The sequence below is a fragment of the Cololabis saira genome, chromosome 19, assembly GCF_033807715.1.
Source record: "Cololabis saira isolate AMF1-May2022 chromosome 19, fColSai1.1, whole genome shotgun sequence".
In the NCBI taxonomy this organism is placed as follows: domain Eukaryota; kingdom Metazoa; phylum Chordata; class Actinopteri; order Beloniformes; family Belonidae; genus Cololabis; species Cololabis saira.
Window position 1 is genome coordinate 27,585,409 of NC_084605.1, and position 24,991 is coordinate 27,610,399.

The 24,991-nt window shown below is 44.6% G+C and overlaps 1 protein-coding gene across 3 annotated transcripts in view; it reads right to left on the bottom strand.

Moving 5' to 3' along the window:
• Positions 1-24,991, bottom strand: part of raraa (retinoic acid receptor, alpha a) — a 157,401-nt gene that overhangs the window by 25,289 nt on the left and 107,121 nt on the right. Inside the window, exon 1 of one of the 3 annotated variants that reach the window (XM_061708849.1) lies at positions 16,580-17,020. The exons of the other annotated variants lie outside the window; for them this stretch is intronic. Coding sequence (XP_061564833.1) covers positions 16,580-16,757 — 178 coding nt within the window. The 5' untranslated portion in view covers positions 16,758-17,020. Of the gene's footprint in view, positions 1-16,579; positions 17,021-24,991 lie in introns of those variants that run through there. 3 annotated transcript variants of the gene reach the window in all.

Consider the following 24,991-nt stretch of genomic DNA (forward strand, 5'->3'; position numbering starts at 1 on the left):
TACATGGGCATTTTGGGAGTTGTTTAAATGTGCATATACACACACATGACATGCCATTTTCAGTTGGATTGTTGCTAAAGAACTCAGTCAACAAAAACACACACACTTGTGTAACCCTAGTTGAGCGCATGCTCTGTGATTCCTTCTCTGCGTGCGTGTTAACATCAGCGTGTTCTTGTGTAGGCTAGGCCTGGTTTTTATCATCGCTATGGCCCCCTCCACACACCCGAGTCCTACTCCAAGGGGCCCAAGACGACCCCTCTCTCTCTCCCTCTCCCTACGCAGCCAGGCCTCTGAAATAACAACACACCAGGTTTTGCTATCACTGCTCGCCAGCAAATGGAGACAGAACTGAGAACATGTGTGGACAAAGTAGAGTGTGGGGAGGGGGGTGGGGGGCAGCGAGTGATTGAGCAGATGGCAAAGGTGACTAGACTTTGAGCAAAGACTTTATGTCAACCATAGTGGCGGTTATGTGCTGCAGCTGCAGCGTGCCAGACTCCTAGAAATTAATTATGAGTCTCCTGAAACAGGACAACTACAACACAAATACATTTCGTACACACTGGGCACCTCAATATTTATGGATGTAATTGAAGATGGGGGGGGAGGGGGGGGTTGGGGGCAACAACCAAGAGCATCCGAAGTCTGCCATGTTGCTGGAGAGGAAAGCACCAGATCCCTGGCAACAACCCTCCCCTGCAACCACAAGTAACATGGTGCAACTCTACCCAGCAGCTGTCAATGCATGCTGAGTGACAGTGGGACTATGCGAGTTGGCATATGCCCTAGGGTGACCGGAGATATCTGGCATGAGTTGATGGTGTGGGACATGATGGTGGATACAAGGGTGGAAAGGTCAGGCCTTGTCGGCCAGAGGGTGCCAGGATGTGTGCGGGCGCAGCGGCTTGTTTGGGCAGCCCGTAACATTTCATGCATGCAGAATGTGAGGCTGCATGTGAGAAAGGCAGAATCATCACTGAGAGGACTGAGGATTCTAAACACAGGCTCTGAAGGCCTAAGATTAGCCAGACATTTCTGCAATTAATCCCTAGAACTGAGGTGATTTTTATGGCTGCTGAACAAAAAAGTTATTTACATGCATTGATAGGTTATATAATAAAATCAGGGTGACTGAAGTTAGAGGCTGCCTGGGAGAAACATGCAAGGAGAGGATGCAAGGCAGAAATGAAAAAAGAAAAAGTATGATGAGCGACAGGACAAAGGGGGACTGTGACATCCAAGACAAACATTTCAAAGCAGATTTAAAATAAAAGGTGCACACGGTGGTATGTTTGGTTCAACACTGCCAACAAAAGTCAAAGGTGCAACCATAGTGCAACTCCCTTTGTCAACTCTTTCAAAGTCAAATAACACGCTTCTTCCTGGAGATTTTTCAAGCGCCTTGGTGCTGTTATACTTCATGACATATAATTCAATATCCAAGCTATTACTGGAATTAAACTGTTCACTAATGTTTCTGCTCCAACTGTCCAAAACGACTTAATGAAACATTAAGTATCACCTTTTTTCCGAGCTTTTTCATGGGTTTTGTTGTTCAATTGTGCCCGTGTGGGTTATTCCGCGCGTGCACGCTTCTCCCTCCTGCATTCATGCATGGCAGGAGCCAGGAGGGTGCCAAGCGACGCTGAGCTCGGGCCACCCAAACCACACTCTCACTGTGTGGCCCGCCAAAAAGCCCTGGAAGATTAAGATTTACTCATCTGGCTGATTCGCTTTTTCCAGGGCTATCTTTAAGCAAGCAGGCTTTGATTCCCTCTTTAAAAAAAATAAAATAAAATATTAGAAGCAACCTGGAGCTTGAGGGAGGCCTGAAAACATTCCAGGGACAAGATAATTGAGGAAAACTGTCTAGAGAAAGGGGTTGTGAATGGAAAAAGTCTTTCAAAAACATTATGTTTCAGAGATTTCGGACAGATGATTTGCATTAGTGTGGGAATGATGAACACATTTCTGCCCTCGGTATTTAGAGACAATCACTGGAGACGTAATAGGGGAAACAGCATATTAGACGCACGTTTTTCTGCCTCTGCAGAAATTACACCTATACACATTAACCAGACCCTATTCATCTTTATTGGGCTGAGTGCCACACACAGTGCCTCTCAGTGTTTGAAGGCCAAAGGACTGTCATGAATGCTTATGCTCGAGTGCTTGCTCTTCACTCGCTCTAACAGAGAGGTTATCTGCCCATTGACACTCACTAATCCAATGTGACTGGCAGCATTCAAGGCTCCCCATACTTAGGCGCATATTCAACAGTGGATGAAGTGGGGGTCATAAATATGGAGGGTGCAAAAGGCTATTTGCATTAGAGGGCTGAAGTGGACTTGGGAAGGTTAGGAAGAGGCGGAGGGTAAAGGAGAAAAAAAAGGGAGTAGGACAAGGGATCAGGAATGAGGGATGAAAGAGAAGAGGCTCGCGAGGACCTGGGGAGAAAAAAAGAAGATCACCCGGGACAGGCTTTGTCATGTTAAACCGCCACTCTCAACGCATGTTCTCCCTTTCTCCTCCCCCCCTCTGTGGATAACACAATAGTCAATCATGGGGGAATAGATTACAAGGGTTTGATCTCCTCAACTTCAGAGCGGGAGCATGACAGTGGAAGTGGGGGTGAGGTCGCGAGTGCAGCATGTGCGTGACTCGGGTGGATGAGACCGTGTGCTCACTGATGCCAAATAACGCGCCCTCTCACTCGGCCGTTTTTTCCTTTAAACCCCTAAAACTCTTTGGGTTTGTCACTTCAGGTACTCATCAACATGAGTTAGAGCTAATAGTTAGACGTGCTTGTAATTTACCTCTCTGCTTTCAAGCCTCAGCAGGTTAATGCGCATTCCACCACCAACCACGGCCCACAAAGACAACAGTTATTTTCATAAATTAGCTCAAAGTACCAATGTCAGGTTTGGAGATGAAAGGGCATTATTGTGGATGTAAAAGGGAGTATTTGCAAAGGCGTGGACAAGAAGATGGAACAGGTGTGCCATTATCCTGTCACTGGGCTGTTTAAGAGGCCGATGATGGCGGGAGCTTAAGGGACAGCCATGTCAGCACAGGCGTTAAAAGGGCCTGAAGACTCCTGGGAGACAGCAGACATATTCAAAATAGCCAGATGCAGAGGAGAGCAAGCTACATGTTGGCAAGTGATGAGACGTAACACTGCAAACTACAAATTTCATTCACATGAAGAACTTATCATAATTCTAACTTGACTCTAGGGCTGGGCGATATATCAAGATTTTAATATATATCGATATATTTTCAAACGCGATATGGTACGAGACAATATCGTTTATATCGATTTACATTTTTTTTTTTTAATTTTTTTTTTTATGATTTTGATATAGCTTATTTTGTGACAAATTGACTTGAATGTTTTATTTGAGATTTGCACAAATGTTTTGTTATTTGCACAACTGTCAACCTCAGTGGAAAAGTCTGCCTGTTACTGTCTACATTGTATTAATTGCACAGTGTATTTGAATTTAATTATTATGCAGGAAAGGGATATTTGTTTTATTTTATTCAAGAAGCATTTTTATTCTATATATGCAGGCAGTTTATTTTTATTTAATTTGTTTTATACATTTTGATATTGTGCAGACCTCTGTTAATAAAGGAACCTGTGTGACATTTGGCACGAGGCATTGTATTAAAACAGTTTTTTTAAGGGTTTGCCTCAGAAAAACATGAAGCTAACAGAGATGCTATGCTATAATGCTTTGGGGGAAACCCCAATTATGTCACAGAAAAAATATCGATATATATATCGAGTGTCGCCATTCAGTTAGAAAATATCGAGATATGACTTTTGGTCCATATCGCCCAGCCCTACTTGACTCCACAAACAGGCAAATACATTCACTAAAAGACAACAACGGAAGCTGTGAATGCGTTACGCTAAATGCTGCAAAGCCAGCCGCCGCTTCTCTCCCGTTATGCATCCTAATGATGAGCGATGACACCCATTTGATTCAGACGTCTGATGTGCAGTGTCAGGGGGCTCCTTAGTGGAAGATCTGGGCAGAGCGACGGGTGAACGGGTGGGCGGGAAGAGGCAGGATCGTTTGTCTTCCGTGTCAGTGTTAATGCAAAAATTAAAAGAAATAAATAAATGAAAATGGAGTTGCTTGTCAATAGAGACGGCGAGTTTGGTGTGTGTTTAGTACGAAGGGCTGATGAGACCGGGCAGAGTTATCAGGGAAGTCCAGGGGATGTTGCTACAATTTAATGAAGGACATGTTTAGCTTCCTCGGGTATGAGTTGTGCTTTTACCCTCTGCGAGTGTGCGTGTGTGTGTGAGAATACTGTCTGTGCCTCTGCAGACACTAATTTCCTGCATGAATCCCTGACCTTTCACTGAAGCCTGAGGGGAGCCATTTGATCACAACACACACACACACACAAAAGGCACACCATTTCCTGTGATATGGCTGCCCACCAGTCACCGAACTGGTCTCAGCATTGAATATGTAATAAATACACTCCGATATTAAGATTATGAAAATGTTTACTCAACTATATTTACCAGCTTTTGTCGATGGAAATGGTAGCCTTTAAATACAAACATCCCCAGGTTATTGCTTTTGGTGTGGTTATCATTTATCTCTTAAGACGGCTGATCTGACAGTTTAAAAGTACTCCCACCGTTTTGTATAGTTAATGTAGCGACTCAAACCTTTAAAATTTAAAACTGATCATCTGTACAATCTTGTGTACATGTGAAAGTAAAATAAATCCAATATGAACCCGCCATTTCTAAAACGGTATTATTGCAGCATACAAGCACAGGAAAATACACAGGGATCAACTTCCCACAATGCAACGCTCCTAAGAATATATATAATAACAGGCAGCTCAGCCTTAATATCAATAAATCTTCATTTAGGGTTCGAAGAAAGTGTTGTTCTTGGCTGTACAATTTCTTGCAAATTAGTTGATAGATTCATGTCTCTATAAGCACTGAAGTGACAAAAACAAAGGACATAAAGTAATGATGTTTACAGCTGTAGTGGTTAATATATATATATTTATATATATATATATATATATATATATATATATATATTGCTGTGCGATTAATCGATTTTAAATCTAAATCGGATTTATTAATCAAATCGATGTTAAAAAAAAGGAAAATCGGAAAATCGATTTTCCTTTTTTGCAGCTGGCTGCATTACAGACGGAGCTCGTCTAGTCATCTTTGTTTGGCCAAGAAAATTGTAAATGTTGTCACTTTACTAAACTCAAGGAGGATTTACAGTATCTTTCAATTGCACTTAATTCCCAATAGGGAAATTTGTTTGCTATTTTTCTTTAAAAATAAAGATAAAATATTTTGAACAATTTATTCCATTGTCTTTTGTAATTTTACCAAAAAAATCGAAATCGAAAATCGGGTTTTCAGAGAAAAAAAAAAATCGGGATTTTATTTGTGTCCAAAATCGCCCAGCCCTAATATATATATATATATATATATATATATATATATATATTCTTCTCGCTGTGAGTTTACAGCACATATTATGGAACTCCTTCAGGGTGACCAGGCATGGCTTTTCAATCTGTAGATGTGTAACAAATGCATGCATGTGCAGTTTATGTGCACGCTGGTAAGAACTATAGACAAAAACAGCGAGTGGAAGGAACCAGAGCTGAGCCTTCAGGTGAGGCAATACCTCCACCACTGCTTCCTGCTCTCTTCGCCTCTGGGGTCCAGTTAACCCCAGGCCAGTTGGCCTTTGCCTTGGGCTCGAGTCCTGGGCTTCATTATGACCCTCAGGGTGACTGGGTCCTGTTTTTCTGTGACCCACTTCCAGTGCGGTAGGAATGCACATTGCTCCCAGTTAACTCTGTCCATTAACCTAAGTGAGGTCCATGAATTATTCACCTCTTCCCAATGTATAATTCAAGGGGGTCTGTCATGAACGGCGTTGAGCACAGGTGAGGAAAGAGTACCATTCTCCCACTTCTAAGTTGCTGATAATATTACCAATCTCCAAGGCAATCTTTTTTCAGAGCCCCAAAGGAATAACAGTTCTTAGAAAGTCCAGAATGGGTTAACAAATCTGATGTTTTATTCTTCTTCAGGAAGCATCTGAGTGTGTGTTGCTGCAAGAGACTTAACTTTTTCTTTGAATCAAGAGAGTTGAAAAGTTAAGTTGGCTTATAGTATTGGTAATCAATATGGAGTAGGAAATACAGCCATTCCCCTCTCAAGTGTTTGGCCACTTTGGATTCTACAACATTGCAGGGGAGAAAAAGGACGTGACCCATTTCACATGTAAGATTTCAAAATGAAAATAAAGTACTTTGGGAACACCACAAATGTGTTGGCTCTCATCTTCCACCAATCACCAAAATTAGACACCCTGCTGCTGACTGAAGCAAATTTCCCAGTGTTGCCAAACTCCCAGTGAATTATGAGGAAGCAGAGAGAAAGGAAAGAAAAGAAAGAGACAACCATGGCCTGTTTCTTCTCACAATCTGCATATGGCAGAGCTGACAAAGACGTTTGACGGACGATTACAACACTGTTACCAAAAAAATCTCAGCTGCGCAAAAAACCTCATCTAAACACTGACAGAGCTTTTGTGTGAAGCATTAACTTGTAAAAAGGTAAAAAAGAAGAGCTGAAACTCTATGCCAGAGTTAAAGCAGATGCTGCACTGCTTGACTACATACATTTTAAATGGGTATTTGGTGTGCATTTCATACACCCTATATAGCTTTATGAAATGTCCCTTCAGTATAGCAGTGCATGCATTTTAAGAAGAGCAGCCCTGTTTATAAATAATTGAGAGGCCTAACTTTTTTAAATTCAGAAAAAGTAGTGACTAAATATCCAGCACAACCCTGTGTTGTTAAGGAATTTAAAGTTATAGCCTACCGGTACTCATAAATTTCATCTAAAAGTATCACGATTGTAATCAGTTTTAAAAAGCAATTGAAAAAACACACGAGATGTTCAAACTAATGCCTGCTTTTTGGCACGTAGCATATTTGCATAGCTATAGAAATTAATACCATTTAGTAATGAATCGGGAATAATTTTGAACTGAGAATTGTTTTAAAACCGTTTTGAAACCAAATCAAGCAAGGAATGTTACGTATCATGCAACATCTAAAGCTTTAGCACCCTAGTGATGAGAGGGGCGTTTTGAGTGCTGCTGTAATAACGGTGAGTGCATGCAAGCGGACTAACGACGATATAAAAGAAAAGAGGATATAACACGAAGACGGCGGATTATTGCAAGTGGATTGGTGCAGAAATGTTTAGCTTTCCACTCAAGGGCAAATTCAAGTAGAATAGAGAATAATGTGTGACAACGTTATACTGACGAGGATGAGAAGAGTCAACAAAAATAGGTAGTGTTTACTTAAGTGACTTGACTTCTAAAATCTCATGAAAGTGAGAAAGTGAGTTTACAAGAACAAGTGGATAGAGAAAGTTAGTATTTAGCAGCGCGAGTAAGAAAAGACAGCTTCAAAGCTTCCTCACCCCAACCCTGGTCATGCCCCCTCGCCGCGTAGGCGTGCCTCCTTGGGGAACCACTGATGTTAATACAGTTATTAAGCCTCTCCACTGAAGCCTGCTCCACCTCTCCAACCCCCAGCATCAAGGAATTCTCCCTGCCTGCCAGGCAGCAGGCAAGCTTGCATCTTCCACAATGAGATCAAACAGTCCCAAGTAGGCCAGCTCAGGGAAAGCCAGTGATGGAGTTCCTCGTTGAGCAGTGCAGGCAGGTGAGGTTCGGCATGTCAAGCCTACAGAGAATCCCAGCAGGCTTTACTGAAGGGAGGGAGGAGGGGGGGGGGGGCTTACACTTCAACCGTGCGATAGCTCCTCCTTCCCTTCCTCTCTCTTTAAAGCCAGCTGACCAAGATTCCCATGCAGCTCTTCCCAGTGCCGGGGATTATACCTATGAAAGGCTTTAGCAAGCATATGTGCGAGAGCAGATATATTTCTCTCTCTCTCTCTCCCTCTCTCTCGTTAGAGGATGCATGTCACTTTGGAGGTTCATTAGAGGTGAGCAGTGTGGGAAGGACAATCCAGGGTGGCAAGAACAGGGAACAGCATTGTGCGCCAGACTTTTATGTGCAGCCAGTTTGCCGTTTCTCAGCGCAGACGGGAACATAAATGGGCAGCACTCCATCAGACGGACATGTGCGCAGGTGTGTGTCCAACTGCAGCCCAATCTAATCCATAATTTGCAATGGAGAGGTAAGATTTGTGTCGCCGCTCTTGCCTGTTGCCAGAAATAGGGAAATTTGGAAAGGAGTCCAATAGTACACACAAACGACTGGGCTTGCCAAATGATCTACCTCAACGCTTAAACATCCCACGACCTGAAAAAGGTCAATTTTTAAAAACATCATGCGGCTAGATTGTGAAAACAAGTTTTGCCAAGGCAACTAGGCCGCAAACATTGCAGATCATACAAGGGGCTTTTGTTTCACAAGTCTTGATGCAAACGGCTGCACGGAAAGTTAAGATAAATTTAAGAGATAGACAAGATGAAGAGTAATGCTGTAATGTGTTAAATGGGACGGAGACACAGGTCATTCTGTACCAGACTCAATTTACCACCACTGGCCTGTTTGCAGCGACTGGACACAAGCCAAGTCCCCATCAGTCGTGCTAGAACACTAATACTATCAGTCACTGAGCTGGGCTCCCCCCGCCTCTCTCTGCTGTATCCTTTTACATATTTCCTCATTCCTTTCCCGCCCCATTCGCTCTCAGCTGCTTTTTGTTCAAAAGGAGAAAAGGGCAAAAATCCAGAGGCCAAAAATGACATTAAACCCCCTGAAAGGCTCCACAGAGATTACTGTTCCAAAATGCCAGCTCTCCCGGAGCCCTCCCTTCCCTTCCCCATGACTGAGATCCGTCTCCCTTTCTCTCCCCTAACCTCCCTCTCATTTTCTTTCAGCTGAGAGGTGTTGACAGCCCAGACACAATAATCCAGCTCCATTGTGGAAGCGCCACAGTGGCAGCAGCGCTGTGCAAAGGTTTCCCACGTATGGCGCGAGGGCAAAGCAGGGTGTCACGGCTGTGATGCTAAACAGCACCGCTACAAGCAAAGGAAGATGGTCGCGCCACGCTGTGCCACTTGACAACTCCGGCTCGAACTGTTGTCACATTTTCCATTAGTCAGCTCCACGACTGCAGCAGGGACGGGGAGGAGGGGAAAGCCTATTTATCAAAGAGCTCTCGCGGCCCTGATTTGATCTCAACAGATCACATAGAGGCTTCCCTTCAGCCATGACGCAGCTCCAATGCATGCAGAAACCTGCAAATATTCACTGTAATATACCAACTTCAACGCTGCTAACCTCACTGGAAACAAAACAACAGCACAACAATGGTATTTATTTGTTATTATTGAATTTAAACCAGTGAAACACAAAAAACACATTTGCAGCACACAGAGTGTGGGGAAAATATTCCACCCCGTGTGGTCATAGGCGAGTAGACATAAAATGCTAATCTGTAATAAACACAGTAGACGGCATAATGGTCCCTAACTTGAAACAGAACCGTAAAGATGAAACAGCTGATCCGTTATGCTACTTAAAACAGCAAAACATGTTTAAAAAAATGCGTTTTCCATCTCTTATTATGTAATTACACTTTAGGAAAAAGTCATTTTGACCTTTGTTTAGGCTGTTCCAACTCATTTTCCCCCCGAATTTGACATTTACTGAAGCTGCTTCGTCATAAGAGTAAACAGACATCATGAACAAATCTGTCTTCATACCCCCTCTCCCCCACCGTTCCCTCATCTTTTTAGTTGACTATAAAAAGCTCTCTTCAGGTTACTGTTAAAAATCTCACGGAATAACAGAATGTGCCCTCTGCGCTCGAAGTGCGGCACGGCTGCATATTTGCCGCTCCGAGCACCCTCGTCCCCCAGACTGAGGGCCCATCCAGGCTGACTGGGGCCTTTTGAAAAAAGATGAGTAGGAATAAGTAATAGTCGAGACAATCCTGTGTCTAGATTCATAAAAAAAAAAAAGAATTTTCTTTTTTAGGCCATTATTTTAGTGCACTGGGTATTGTCAAGGATTTCAGAGAACCAGTAGCTCCATCAAATTAACAAAACGGTACAGGTCTTGTCATATGTATTTCTCCTGTAACCCCAGGAGCCTGGACTGTTTCATTAGTCAAATATCTGCCAACCATCTGTCCTTCTGAACCAAAATGTTTCACTAACATTGGCTCAGATGAGAGAGCGCAGGTCACAACAAATGTTGCATAATACGTCTATCTGAAAAGGGACTCTCTTGATATCAGACTGCATCTTTTTTAAGCAAACAAAGGTGCCTTTCATGAGGAACAGGATCCAGTTGTTTGAGGTTTACTTTTTTTTTTTCTTCCCCTCATTCTGTCTTCCAAACCTGTCCAGAGCTGCTCAGCTACAAGGCATCTCTCAGTTAACATAATGCCCAAGCGCACAAACATGGTTAAAGGGAACAAGTAGCCTGTAACCCGAGCACTGTCAGCCTCCTTCAGTCGAACATGTTGTCCTATCTATCACTATCCACCACTACACTCTGCCTTCTCACCTCCAAACACACTGTTGGCAGTCCATTTCATCCCGGTCCCAGGTGGGTCTTTAAGAGTCAAATGTCAGAGGCCGGGCTGCAGTCAGACATATAATGAATATGGAATGATTCTGGGGGACTGTGGGAAGGAGAGGAGAGTGGTGTGTGAGAGGCAGTCCCCCGGCCGCAGCGAGCGGGACTAGACTGCACCCGGATGACACAAGCAGAAGATACGTAATACGGACATCTAATGTTACATGGGAAACATGTTTCCATAAATCAAGGCATACAATGAGGTCTCTCCTACTTCCCTATATGTGCCCGTAGGGTTCTGTCAAAAAATACCCACACCAGGTATTATTGGAGCGGGAGGGAAAGAAAAGGCTCTATTTATTAACCACAGTGAGATCATCTGACACTGTGAAACTCTTCTATCTGAAGAGACAATCTGCCATCTTATTAAAAGCATTAGTCTAGCCAAAGGGATTTTGTTTCTGTGTGCAGAGAGAATAAATATGGTTAAACATGAATGATTCACATCTCTCTTTCAGAGCTTGTTTCATGCGCTAAACAAAAACTTGAGCCGAGCGTTCTCTCTCTTTCTCTCTCTCTTTCTCTCTCTCTCTCTCTCTGGCTGAGACGGCAGCAACACAGAGCTATTTTTGCCCCGGCAGAACTGCCAGGCTCTTGTATTTTTAGCATACCAACCTCTACCCTATTTTCTTGGCTGTCCCATTCTCAAAATAGGAGGGCATTCCACTCCTGACGGGTGCGTGTGCGGGTTTCTTGAGGTGTGCACAGTTGTCACCCATGTGATGTTAACACAGATCCCTCAGCAGACGTGTGGAAACAACAGCTCTGTGCTTCAGACTGGAGAAAAGCTAACATTTCTGACTGCACGGGAGAGGAAGAGGAGCCAGAGGTCCTCTGCAACTGATGAAACAAGGCAACATATGATGTAATCACTCTATATATAGCAGATGCTGGGGGGGAAAAAAAAGAATGGAGGGCAGAGAAACTTGTAAAATACGGGGAGCGGGATAAAAAAGAAATTACAGCAGGCGGGCACCGAAGATTAATCTCGACACTGACTGCCCGGCTCTTGCTTGCCATGCGGAGGATGCCACCGCGGAGGTGGAAGCGGGGACGGAGGGCAGAGCGCGTGAGAGAGAGAGAGAGAAAGAGAGAAGAAAAAAAAAGACACTTTCAGAATGAAAATTTCTCGCAGATGAATCCTGGGGTGATGAATGCCTGCGGTTCAATACCCAGATGAGTTTCTGTGTGTTCCATTATAGGAGGGAGGGGATAAAACACGGAGATGGGCTGCAGAGATGGGAAGGGGAGACAGTTCCAGTGAACTAACCATGCAGAGCCCATTGCGAACAAGTCATCTGTAGAAATAAGTAAAGAAGTGATTACAACAGGCCCAGCTCAATTTCTGACAGTTGATGCTCGACTGCCCCTGTAGAGCTGAATTGATTTAAATGAAGAAGCTATGAATATTTTATAGGGTAGACCCCTCCTCCCCCTCACCTCCCTTTCACCTGAACTGTTTTGATCTTCTTCCCATGCACCCGTGTGTGCGTGTATATATATATACCCACGTGTGTGTGTGCGTGTTCACCTGCGCAGGGCAGACATGGTGGAGAATGTAATTATTGATAGTGAGATTACGGTCCCCATTGTCACACCGTCTGCAATCAGCTGCCCTCTTTAAGCCCTGATGAATCAATGACACAGCCTGAATCTTTTGTGTCTGCCCTGCTTTGTTCATCAAAGTGAGCTTTGCAGTGTACACCGACCCTTGTGTGGGGATTTAGCGTCAAACCAAACGAGTGTACAGTACAATCTGACTGGTGCCTCCGGCTAATTCTCTATGAAAACAAGCTGGGGCCCGTCAGTGAGTCCGAGCGCGTGTTTGTGCGTGGACAAAAAAAAAAAAAAAGAAAAAGAAAATATCCAAAAAGGAGGAAAAGCTGCATACGCTGAACTTCCCGCGGAGCCACACTCGGACGTAAATGCACGCTGCTCCAAAGATAACATCAAAGTCAACCGTCAGCTGGAGCAGAGATCGTTCGTGCCAACGGGACACGCCCCTTTTATTCTACCTGTGAAATGTAAACATCAGACAAAGGAAAAGTCTCCGTGCATCTCTGTTGCTCTTATTAGCCTCCCATCTGGGTGGACGTCCTGCTCTGAGGGCATGTGAGTTTAGTAAACGATGAATTGCATTAAAACGGACAGTAACAACTTTGAAGGTTGGTGGCAAGGTGCTGTTTTGGGAGCGAGCGATGGCAGGTTGTGAAATGCTGCCCTGCAGCCTTTCCCAGGAGAGCGGCAGCAGTGAACTCCCTTCACCTCTTTGCCATTGCAAACATACCTTGATGACAAAATGTGTTATTGATGTTCATCTGAAGGCAGGCGTGTTCCTTTGGACAAACTGATTTCTCCCTCTCTTTTCTCTCTCTCTCTCTCTCTCACACACACACACACACACACACACACACTGGTGTTACTAAATCAATGTCACCAGTGGCTGAAAGGGTTTGGGCCGACGTGACACAGACTGCCTCCTGCCTGATGCTCCCCACCCCTGAGAGAACACAAGACCTTGCCTCGGTGGTGTCCATCTATCCTGCCAGTTCCCTCAAGCTGGGAGCTATAAAGGCCCAAAAAGGCAGCTCATCACATTAGCACCATGATGCATGGGTTTAAAAACAAACAAATAACAACACTTGGTAAAAACTTCTCAAGGCTCTTGGACTCCACATTTAACACATTACTATTCTGGGAAAATTCTTGGGATTCACATCACTGCTTTATGTCAAAAACACCAGTTTCTTCTTTTTTTTTTAATCCTGATATGTTCTTCCATAACTGTTCTGATCCAGCTGTTTATGAAAGCAACCCCCCCCCCAAAAAAGAAAAAAACCCTCACAACATCCCAGCCAATTATGTTTGGGGGCAGGACTCTGTTTACATTATGCTGTTCATGTTTTTCCAGTTCTCAGCAGGCACTTGCCAAATAAAATTTGCACGTAGAAATAAAAGGATGGGAAGAGGAAATGATATTTACAGGTACTGTTAGCCTGCACAAAAGCCAAACAGTTACCTACAGTTTTTTTCCCCCCATAATTTTTCTTGTATTTTCATGCTGCCTGACAGCAAACACAATTAAGGACACATCTGTGGCTCAGAGAAACCGCATGCTTTCACACTTTACTGGCAAATCTCTTAAGGTTCTTCACACACACAAAAATCATCTTTGCAACCAACTTCCCCCAGCAACACCACTGAAAACGCTCTTACAGTCCACTGCACCTAGAAACAATAAAGCACCATCTGTTTTTTTTTTCTTTTCTTCTCATGGTCCTCATCCCCTGCTAGGCAAAAAGACTTCCGCACTTAAATACCACATGAGTCAGATTAAGCTGCCAGTCACTTGCCTCTCAGACACACTGTGCTCATGCACTGCATTTCTGCATCCTTCGTCTTGAGGAGGCAAACCAGCTAAAGCTCTCCTGACTCTCCACCTCATGTTCACTCTGTGAAAATCCCTGGTGATCACTTTCCTTTACACTGTGAAGAGCCTGAGAAAAAAAAGAAGAAAAGAAAAAAGGAAAAGAACAAAAAGCCTATGGGCTGCTGAGCATTTGAGCCCCTGATGCAATCCCTTTTCGCTTCATACCCCTTTTTTTTTGCGTGTGTGTGTGACAGTCATGTGAACAAGGTCATGCACATTCTTTCATGCATGAGCCCCTAACTCTTGTAAGGATTCTGGCAGGCACTCTGAACGAAAAAAAAAAAAAAAATCATTTAATCTGCAGGGCTCTGCACTTCTCACCACAGACACGATCAGATTCAGCGCTCTGAATATAAGCGAAATTACGAGCAGCTTTCTTGTGGTGTCTGTTTGCAAACCCACGCTGACAGGGACCGGGGGAAAACGGTCAAACGAGTGAAGAGGAAGCGTCTCTAAAGAACTAATGACACCGAGGATGAAGCATTTATCTGGATTTACGCCCAGCTACTTAATGGGTCCAGAAGGCCATTTTAGGGCTGATCCACTTCAGTGGAGATGTCGCTGGGTGCAACTTTGGAGGAAAAGTCCTCCCCTTTAAAGCCAGTGATGAATAGTTAGATCCAGTGTGGATAGGTTTAAAAAAAAAAAAAAAAAAAAAAAAAAAAAACAGACCATAAAAAGAAAAGCACTAAAAAGGAGAGAGAAAAAAATCAGTAATTCACTGCTACACACACGTCCAGGGGAACATACCATTAGACTACTGTCAGTGATGTCTGTGTATCGTTCTCAAAAAAAAAAAAAAAAAAAAAAAAAAAAAAAAAGGAGTTGAGAAACCGATAAAGCCAGATGTTTTTGCGATCCGTCTCGTGCTTTTTTAAGCCACACTGGTTTGGATTCCTGTTTTAAGAACAGGAGGTGCAAAAGACATCTTGTTCTGTGTTTGTTTACTTTTGCGAACCGTATAAACCAACAGGCCTCCGAGCCACGTGATGACACTGACGGATGATGTACCTCCACACGACATCCCCTGGATGTGCAGTCCATTTTTTATAACATTCAAGCAGTAAGGCAAAGAGCGGCTATTCCACCCTCCCGCCCACTCCCACTCCCCCTGCAATTCCTCCTTTGAGCAAAACAATGTGGAGTTGAGGGATCAGAGGTCTTTTCCTAGGCCAAAACCCCCACCGTCTCCCTCAGATGGGCTCACATGGTTTGAATCAATGCGGCCACTAGAGCTGTGGACCAGCTCAATAAATACTATCAAGCTCGCTGCATATCTCGGAAAAATGATTTGTCTCTTTGGTCAGGAGGAAATTCTAATCTCATCGGACTTGGAAAAACAAGCATCAACAGAGAGGGATGGAGGCAGACTACAACACAAACAAAACAGCTTTGGCCGCTTTTGTTGCAGCCAAACATCAGAAATTCCTGTGTAAAATTTCCCCTTTGTCGCATGTTTTCTATGGTCTTGAAACGAGGAGGAAATTGACCCTCAAGAGCCTGTGGAGATTCCTGCCTTTTTATGCTCCCGCAGCGAAAGACAACAGAACTCTCTTCTGTAAAAGGCCTGCAGAAGCTTCGTGCAGCGCTGGTCCATTGAGGTGAAGAATGGGACGGGGCCCCTGTCCTTGCAATAAAACTTTCTCTTATTGCAGCAGATACTGTATGACTAGACAGATATCCCCGTTTGTTCCTGCTCAACCACAAGAACCACACACCGAGCACATGCCTCAGCAGAAGTCATTGATCTGAACCAAGTCTTCCTGATATTACAAAAGCGCCGTTAAAAGTTGAGAATGTTTTAACAATCTTGGCAGAAAGCCTGTTGATGTCATTCCTGGACAACTGCGCTGACAAACATTCAATCCACGCTGCATGTACGAGTAAAGTAAATATTTATTCCTATGCAGGAGCTTAGAGCTGAATATGAGGCCTAAACGTTTAACTTCCAGAGTGAATTGTTTAGAACCCATGACATTAAATTGTTACCCCCTACCTTTCCTAAACATAAATGCAAAAACTTCCCGAGTGTCACGTCAAACAAACCTGTCCCAGTATAATGCCTGTGAAGCATCGGGATTACCAGAGTAACCCGGGATAAAAATAGCAGAAAAGTTAGAGCTGATTAACGCAGACATTGTTTGTAGTACAGGGACGTCCAAACCTCTGATCAAGTGGCTTGCAACAGTCTAGATGAGGTTTCCCAGGAAAAGGAAAGAAAGAAAGTAAGAAAGAAAACAAACACAACCTGGGCGCATTCCGAGACAGAAAAGTGGGAAACCAGAAAAGTGGGTCAAGTATACATGTGGCAGGGACGAGGCTCCCTGATGCTGGTAACATGAAACACAGTGGTGATATTTTATAGTGTTGCAATTATGTAAACACAAGAGGTTTGCTGCATGGAGGGAAATGCATTCACACACATATACCAACTCCCCCGCCTCCTATTAGTGGGATGAAGTTGGGAGGGCAGGAAAAGGCACCTACAGTGATTGGAGCCGTTCCAGTGCTGGTTTCTGATGGACGTGCTGTAGGGATGCGGCGCTCCGGGCACCAGCCCTTTATCTGGGATCAAGCATCCTCGGCTCTGGTTGTAGTAATCCATCATTAAAAACGGGTTCGGGCTGGGATTCAGTCCCACAACGTCCACACTCTCGTACATCATACGCAGCAGGGGGGGCGACAGGGAAATGCAATCAAAATAATATATATATATATATATGAAAAAAGATAAATGTTTTTTTTTTTTTAACCAGCCGAGCCTCGTCAGCTCGCCACCAGTAGAGCTAGAATGTGAGGAAGGGGGGGACACGGGGAGGGAAACTGCATTAAAATTGAGGGAAAAGTGATAAATCCAAGCACAACGGGGGCATGTGGACGTTTGGCATCCCGGGCGAGTGTTTTTGGAGCAGCCTAGTCGGCTTCGCTCAGTTTGGAAACATTATTGAGGAGAGAGGGCAGCATAGTGCAGGGTGCTCACGGTAAACACCGCGGACAGCACGAACTTCAGCACAAATATGATCGCTCCCGGTCGCTCGGCCTCGCTGAAACACAGCAAACATGTGAGGCTTTATCCACACCACACGGAGCAGGGTAAGCGGAAGGTTAAATCCAAAGAAAGAAAGCAGAAAAAAAAATAATTAAATCTCTCTGTCCGTGGCTGCAAAAAAAAAAAACACGCGCGGATTGAAGGTTTGGGATGCAGGAGGAAATATCACAGAGGAAATCCCGCGGAGTTTCTGCGTGTCCCTTCGGGTTCCGGTCGCTTGTCCCGTTAGTGGGTGGACTCCGCTCCCGAGAGCTGCGAGGATGAGCCCGTGTCCGTCTGTCTGTCTGTCCGTGCGTCTGTCTGCGCGTCTGTCTGCGGTCACAAAGCCGCGCTCCGGCGTCCAGGCTCCGGCCAAAACAAGCAGCCTCGCCGGGATTCACGGGGAGGAAACCTCCATCATTTCCACAGCTAACCGAGCGGCTTTCGTGTTCTGCACAAGTGTGACAAGGCGCAGCAGCTGAGGGCTGTGGCTCCACCTCCACTGGGTTTCTTTTTCTTTTTTATTATTCCCCCCCTCTCTCTCTCTCTCTCAGTCTTTCATGCGTGGCTCCTCCCACTTTTAACCCGTTCGGCGACGTCACAGCGGGCCTGCACGGAGCCCCGCCCCCCCCTCAAACCCAGCAGCGGGGGGCTTTAAATAGGAGTGTATTTGAGGGACTTGATTAAGTTATATAAGCTCAGTAATTAGTCTTTCATATCTTTACATGGAGTTCATGGACACAGCGAGAGCTGTCACAGAATGCATCTCTCTTGCTCCTTTTCCTGGAAGTTCCTTTGCTCTTCTCACTCTGTTTGGGCTCCTCCTTCCAACTAATTTGACCCCCATGCTCTCATCAGTCCCTACCCTGTGATTTTTTTTTTCTCCCCCAGCCTCTGTTTCCCTAATTTGCCTAATGCTATGCTGCTGAACTTTTCTTGAACCCAGGGAAGAAGGCAGCCTCACCTCCTGGTGACCCACTGGATGACTCGGATTCGCCTCTCTGGTTTGCTCCCTATCCCACATTATTCAAGGTTTCCCACCTTGTACACCCAGAGTAACGCCATTACACTTTTCCTCGAGTGTTGCCCAGAGAGGCGCCTCAGTTCACACAGCACACATTAAGAAACAAAAGTGGCAAAGTCACCCAGTCATGGTAACCGACACTTTCTCACAGTTTACTCACAGCTGGCATAAAGTGTAGGAAGTTGTTTTGCCTCAGTTGCATCAGGCCTTTTGTGAAATGATACTCCGCAATATTCTGCAGAACACTGTTGTAAACCTTCATGCAATCGTTCATCTACGTGATGCCCAAACTTCAAGTGCTGGAAAAGCATGAGGTTAGTCCTTCATAGTCAGGTGATCCAAATAGTAACACTGCAAAGACCGGAAATAAAAGCAATACGCCATCTCATTAACGCACCTTAAGATGTCTCATCATCAGTCTCTTGCTTTTTCTCACACTCTTCAAAACTCACAATCACGCCCTGATCTCAAAGACATCTGCTGGTTCCAACAATACAGATTAATAGAGTGTTCAATTTGTACTTGAACTTGGAATTTTCCAGTTCCACTTTATTAACAGAGGCAAGGAACTGAAACACAGTCGATTTGGGTGTGATGTCACTGTGAGATCCAACTTCCAAGGTAAATAGAGAGTACAATAAGGCTATATACCCCTGTACAAGGTAAAAACACAACTTCTTTGTTTTGGGGAAGAAGGCAAATAAAAGTGGTTGCCCTGGCAACATGAGAGACCTAACTAGGACACATGTACTGTATATTAAATACAGTAGCCTCATAATGAAGATGAAAAACTGACTGGGTGGAGGGAAAACATAATTTTCCTACATATATCTGAATGGTGGCCAATCCAAAAAATAGTGACTGACTTGTTTCATAAATTAAACCACTAGTGAAATGATCGCTCACCTCCCCCTCCACACCTGAACCACAGGCCACAGCTGGATCTGACCAGAACAGTTTTTCAAAAGGATTATCAGCATGGAGGACTGGCAGGAGGGGGTTTTTGGAGGTGGGTCTTTGCCTGCTCCGCCCCCACTGACTGTGACACTTATTGAATGCAGACCCCAGTGTGTTTACACTACTTGATAAGAGCCAACGTGTAGGCTGGGGCCATGGCGACCCCTACGTTAGATTGATAGCCAAACATTCCTTGACAGGATTAGCCTTCTGAGTAATCGTTGTCAGAAAATGCTCATTTTCCAGGCTCTGTCTTCTTCTCCAAGGGGAGAGGAGGGCTCCCATCCTCAGGTGACACCCCGTGACAAGCCAAGAGATAACAGACTGTTGATCATTACTTAATAGGAGGAGGATGAGTAAAATATTAGATTGGAGAAAATAAAGTGCTTTTCCACATTACTTTTTAGGCAGTGTAAAAATATATAAATGATTAAATCACACTTACAGCCAACTTAGAATTAGAGGTTGACCTGAAAAACATGTTTCTTGACGATGGGAGGAAGGTGAAGCATCAAGGGAAAAACCAACTCATGCAATTCCACACAATGTATTAGCATGCACTCATGTAAGACCTGAAGCACTCGATGGACAACTAGAGCCACATGGGAGAAGTGAAAGATGTCAGCATAGTAAACACTATAAAAAAATTGTGAGAAAGAGAAAGGAGGGACAGACAGAGAGAGAGAACGTGAAAGGCACGAGAGAGTAGGCCACATTTACACACCGGTCCAGGTGGGTCTGCTTGTTCCAGCATCAACACACAACACACTCCTGAGAACATGGAAAAGTACTTTAGCGCAGCAGAGTCAGAGGGAATGAGATTGAGTCTCAATCTCTTAAATTGTTGCCTAGAGCCAAGTCTCAGGCGTGGGATTTGGGCCTCCAAGGGTGGCTACATAAAATCCAGGAAAATTGGTGGCAAGGTCTGATCAGAACGCCATTCAGAGGCGGAGGAGTTGCATCGGGCATGGTTATGTAACTGCAAATAATCTGAAGAATACCACAAGAGGTAAACAGGGCTTCCTTGATTTGAAGCAAGGCTGAAAATTAGAGTCAAGCGTAGAGAAGAGTGAGGGAGAATGGGGGAAGAGTGGGAGAGGGACTTTTAGGAAGGAATTCAAAGAGGTTTATGGGCAAGGGCGGAGAGGAGATTGCTGGCTGGACCTTGATGGTGTCAAACTATTTTTACTGCCCCCACTCTCCTTCTCTCTCAATCCAATCATGGGTGTTAGAAAGTAGTAAATAGTGCTTCCCTTGCCATTCCTTCCCCAGGGAGATGAGCTGACAGGTTAGAACAAACAATAGGTTGTTTTGTCACTTGGATTATTGTGCATGATTAAAGGAGGAGGGCCACCATCTCCTTTGCAAAACTGGAGTCAACATTGTCGGAGGAGACCTTGATTTAGCTAATCAGGGAGAATTTGTGTTAAATGTTCACAAAATTGTGGAGAAAAATCAAGCAACATCTGCAAACAGCTGTCCCTTGACCCTAATGTTCCTGCACTTTGAATTAAAAAAAACTTTCTTCCCCTCTGTGTTATGAGCACTTCCTACACTGTGTGTTCTTTATTGGAGTGGACAGTCAAATCAAAATACAATCAAATTGTCTTAAAGTCAAAAGGGGGAAAATCTGCTGAGGTCTGGCCGCCTGGAGACACTTAACAGAAAAAAGAGAAAAAAACAGATCAGACCTGTCGTATCACTAACACACAACACTTGACTTAGGTAAAAGCCATCTCCTGACAAGATAAGGCCAGACATGTTCGAGTTAGAGTGGCCAGGGCCTAATTTTAGAGTTCCTGTCTGCCTTAGTGGCTACTACACAAACACAAGCGCTCCATGCTACACCTCCCCCCGAGCACTCCTGCACATGTGCCAGCAGATGGCTAATGCCCAGACGATAAAGGAAGTTGGGACAAGCCTCTGCAAAGCTTTCTATCTTTTGCCAATCTTTCCAGCAACCTAATAAAAGATGGGGAACAACAGAGGGAGAGATATTGACACAGGGACCGCTGCTGGGAGTTGGAGTGTGTCCTGATCTGGGATGCAATGAGCTCAAAGATAAAGATTATGCTGCCCAGGGCTGGGTCAAGCGGTTGTTCAAAACATGACCACGTCAGCAGCATTATCCTGCGACTGATGAGCAGCACTGTAATCCCCACCCCCAACCCTGGCAGGTTCACATCACCCTTGAGCTAATGCCCGTGAGTGCTGTGGCGGATGTTTGCTTTCAAGTCTACCTAAAACTCAACAACCTATGTGTTATCACTCTGTTGCTCTTATTGCCTTTAAGAGTTGTGCATGTGCGTATTTGCACAGCTGGTTTCGCGCAACCCGCACAGGCAGCACCGGCCAAACCCAACAGCTGTGCTCCACGACAGCAAGCCAATGTGTAATGAGGGCCTGATCCGTCGATGTGAGAACAAGCTCCAGTTATCAATGAACACTTCCACCTTCTTTCTGTCAATTTACTGGATGCACACACACACACACGCACACGCACACACACACACACACACACACACACACACACACACACACACACACACACACACACACACACACACACACACACACACACTAGTGGTTGTACAGATCTTTGTGAAAGCACCCCCCAATCATTATCCCTTGAATGTCCTTCCGACAGCAGATACCAGCATTTATGGTACAGGCCTATATCTGCCCATAAAGCCTTTTATTGTTTAGTCGAGCTCTATGGTGGCCGTAACCTGGTTTTCCCATTTTTTATGGGGACCTTCACTATACCACGGAGGGGAGGGGGAGCACAAAGCTGCCCACCATCAGTGTTTACCAAAGTATGGCTTACTCATAAATCCATCGTGGCCGGCGGCATTCTGGAAATACCTCAGCACAGAGGAGAGAGCGAGGCAGAGGAGGGGGGAGGAGACGTAGGTTATTGTATAGCTTGTAATCGTCCACACTCTACAGCCTTGAGTTAGAGAATCCATCTCCTCAATGATCATTAGGTCTATGTTCCTTCGCAATGAGTCCATCACTCAGCAAATCAAGAGAAAATTGCAATGAATGTTACCCTGGAGAAAGGATATTTGAATATCCGTCATCCCAGACCTGGAATGGCCCCCATTAGCTGTCGGAAACTGGGAGATGTTTGGATCTTACAGATGGACATGGAGCTAATTCTATTAAGAAAGACAAGACGTACAGGGGTGAAATACAGTGATGGAAAAAACAACAACAAAAAAACAGAAAAAAACCCCTACAAAAGCCACCTAGCATTAGACACAACAAACGCTCTAACTGACTGCAGAGTTAGAAACATGAATAGAGCATAGTGTGCAGGGGGTCAACGAAGGGGGTGACATCCAGCGGGGTGGCACAGGAGGACACCCCTTCACCTCAAAACACTGTTTCAAGCATTGGATTTTTAGCTCGTGTCCGATTTGAAGCGTTTCCTCTCCGTCTGTCCAGATCCACCTTCCCCTCCGCCCCTCTCTCTGCTTTCGCTCTCTTTACAATCTGAAGTGCTACTGAGGGCCAATTTGCTGTTTTCCATTCAGAAGTGTGATGCTGGAGGGGATCTAAGAGTGGCTGCCTGTGTGTGCGTGCGTGTGTGTGTGTTGAGGGGGGTTTGTTAGCGGTTCGTTTTAAGTGGATTGCCCTCAGTCTTGTTGTGCCCCACCCAAAGCATTATAACACTTTTGCGAGTGACCTCCACTTAAGCGGTGCCCCTCACGCCAGCACCAGGCAGGGCACAGCGATTGCTGCACTTGTTGCAGAGACACTGGATGTGTGCAGTGTGTGTGTGTGTGTGTGTGTGTGTGTGTGTGTGTGTGTGTGTGTGTGTGTGTGTGTGTGTGTGTGTGTGTGTGCAAATATGTGGGTAGAATGAGGTGGGGTGGGGGTATGTGTAATACCACTCTAATCCAGCCTTGTTCTGTCACAGAACTAACTACTCTCCCTTGTGCACACTGTTTGCTCCGTGTGGAGTTTTACTGTACGTTTTAAGTAGATGTATGTACGTCTAGTGTTGGTGCGCCATCCCCGAAGTGATGTGAAATGTTCAAAAGTGCCGAGCCAGTTGAGATGTTAATGAAACATGTGAAATCCCCCTGCTTAGCCAGCAAGTTGGGAGCTGGGAACAACAAAGGCCCTAGGGAGAGCGACAGACTGCTGCAGCTCAGAGCATGACAAATGCCCCTGCCACTGTTGCCGCCGTGGCCCCTGTTGCCCTGCCTTTTTACAGGGATGTGGGGGAAGTCGGGGTGTAGGGTGTTCTGCTTCATTCTAACCTGAAGGAACAAGCAGTATGAGGGTTGATGGAATAGATGTCTTTGCTACACCACAAGCAGAGTGCAGGCACTTCTCTCTGATATTTCTGTCCGCTGCCATGCGCCACACACCCCAATGTTCGAGTGTGTGTGTATGAAGAGTTAATTGAATGAGAGGAAGCTCTTTAGACACAAATCTCAGATGTGTGTGGGTCATCTGGGACCTGGGGACAACCCCCCGCAGTCAATATTGTCCTACTGGAGCACATTTCCATTGAATTCTGCAGTCGGGTGTACCGGTACTCAGCACAACTGCTGACAGCATTAACAGAGTCAGCTCCCTCCTGAAACCCAGACAATAAACTCAGAGAAATGCAAAAGAAAATCCAGCGAATATCACACTGTTTGCGCGGTAATGCAAAGAGACACTGGGAACGACTGAAAATAAGATGACCATCATATGGCTTTTACACACCAAGTAAACAAACTCTATCTATATCGCAGCGTAGAGAAATGGCTGCGTGGTTTCATACGTACAGAGGCGGATCACACGTGGACAAATTCACTGGTACTCTTCCGTGAAAGAAAGATAAAAACCCATAATGGTCACTGAAAAAACTCAAAACTGACAAAAGTGATGATAAATTATAATTTACTGAAATTAACTAAAACAAAATTGCTTTTGACGTGTGGTTCAAAAGAATGATTAAAAAAACGAATGAAACCAGCCTAGGCAAATGAGATGGTACCCCTAAGAAAATCATTTGACCATAGTGACATGTTAAACTCAATTATGTCCTGTAATTAGCTTCAGAAGTGTCTTCAATCTGGCAATCAGCCGGTCTGATCATTTAAAGGGGGAAAACTGATGTTAAATTGAAGAGACGGATAATTCGAATGGCAACCAAAGAGCCCAGCACAACATCCAAAGAGAGTCGAGGTGAATCCCAAGGTCAAAGTACATCAGTGTCAGCTCACAGCACCCTTCAGGCAGCCAGGAGGTGTCCAGTGTTGAAAGCAAATCACAAAAAAAGCAAGAGTGTAATTTGTCAAAATGCTTATTGAAAAGCTGCAAAGCTTCTGGGAGAATGTCGTTTGGACAGATGAAACCACACTGGAGGTTTTTTAGCGAGGTACATCAGCTCTATGTTCACAAATGCAAAAATCAAAGAAAAGATTGTAGCTACCGTGAGACATGGAGGGGGCTTGGTTATGTTTTAGGGCTGCTTTGCTGCATCCGGTACAGGGTGTCTTCAGTCTGTGCAGGTACAATGAAATGTTAAGACTATCAAGGCATTCTGGAAAGAAATGTACTGCCCAGTGTCAAAAAGCTTGATCTCAGTCCTAGATCATGTCTTCCAACAGGACTTCTATGAGGATAATAGTGGATTTTTCTTTCTTTAATGGAAGAGTACCAACAAACCTACCCACATCTTTATTTGTACAACCTCAGAACACTCGTGAACTGGAGCTACTTCAACAAACATATCTACTCTGTAAAGGCGCAAAATCGTTTGGGCATATCTATTTCATTTAATCAATAAAAGAAAAAAAAACATTGTTCTCAGCCATAAAGTATGTGAAAAAACTGAAATGAAATTATCAACACCTGCAGTTAACTTTGCACATATAAGGCCAGA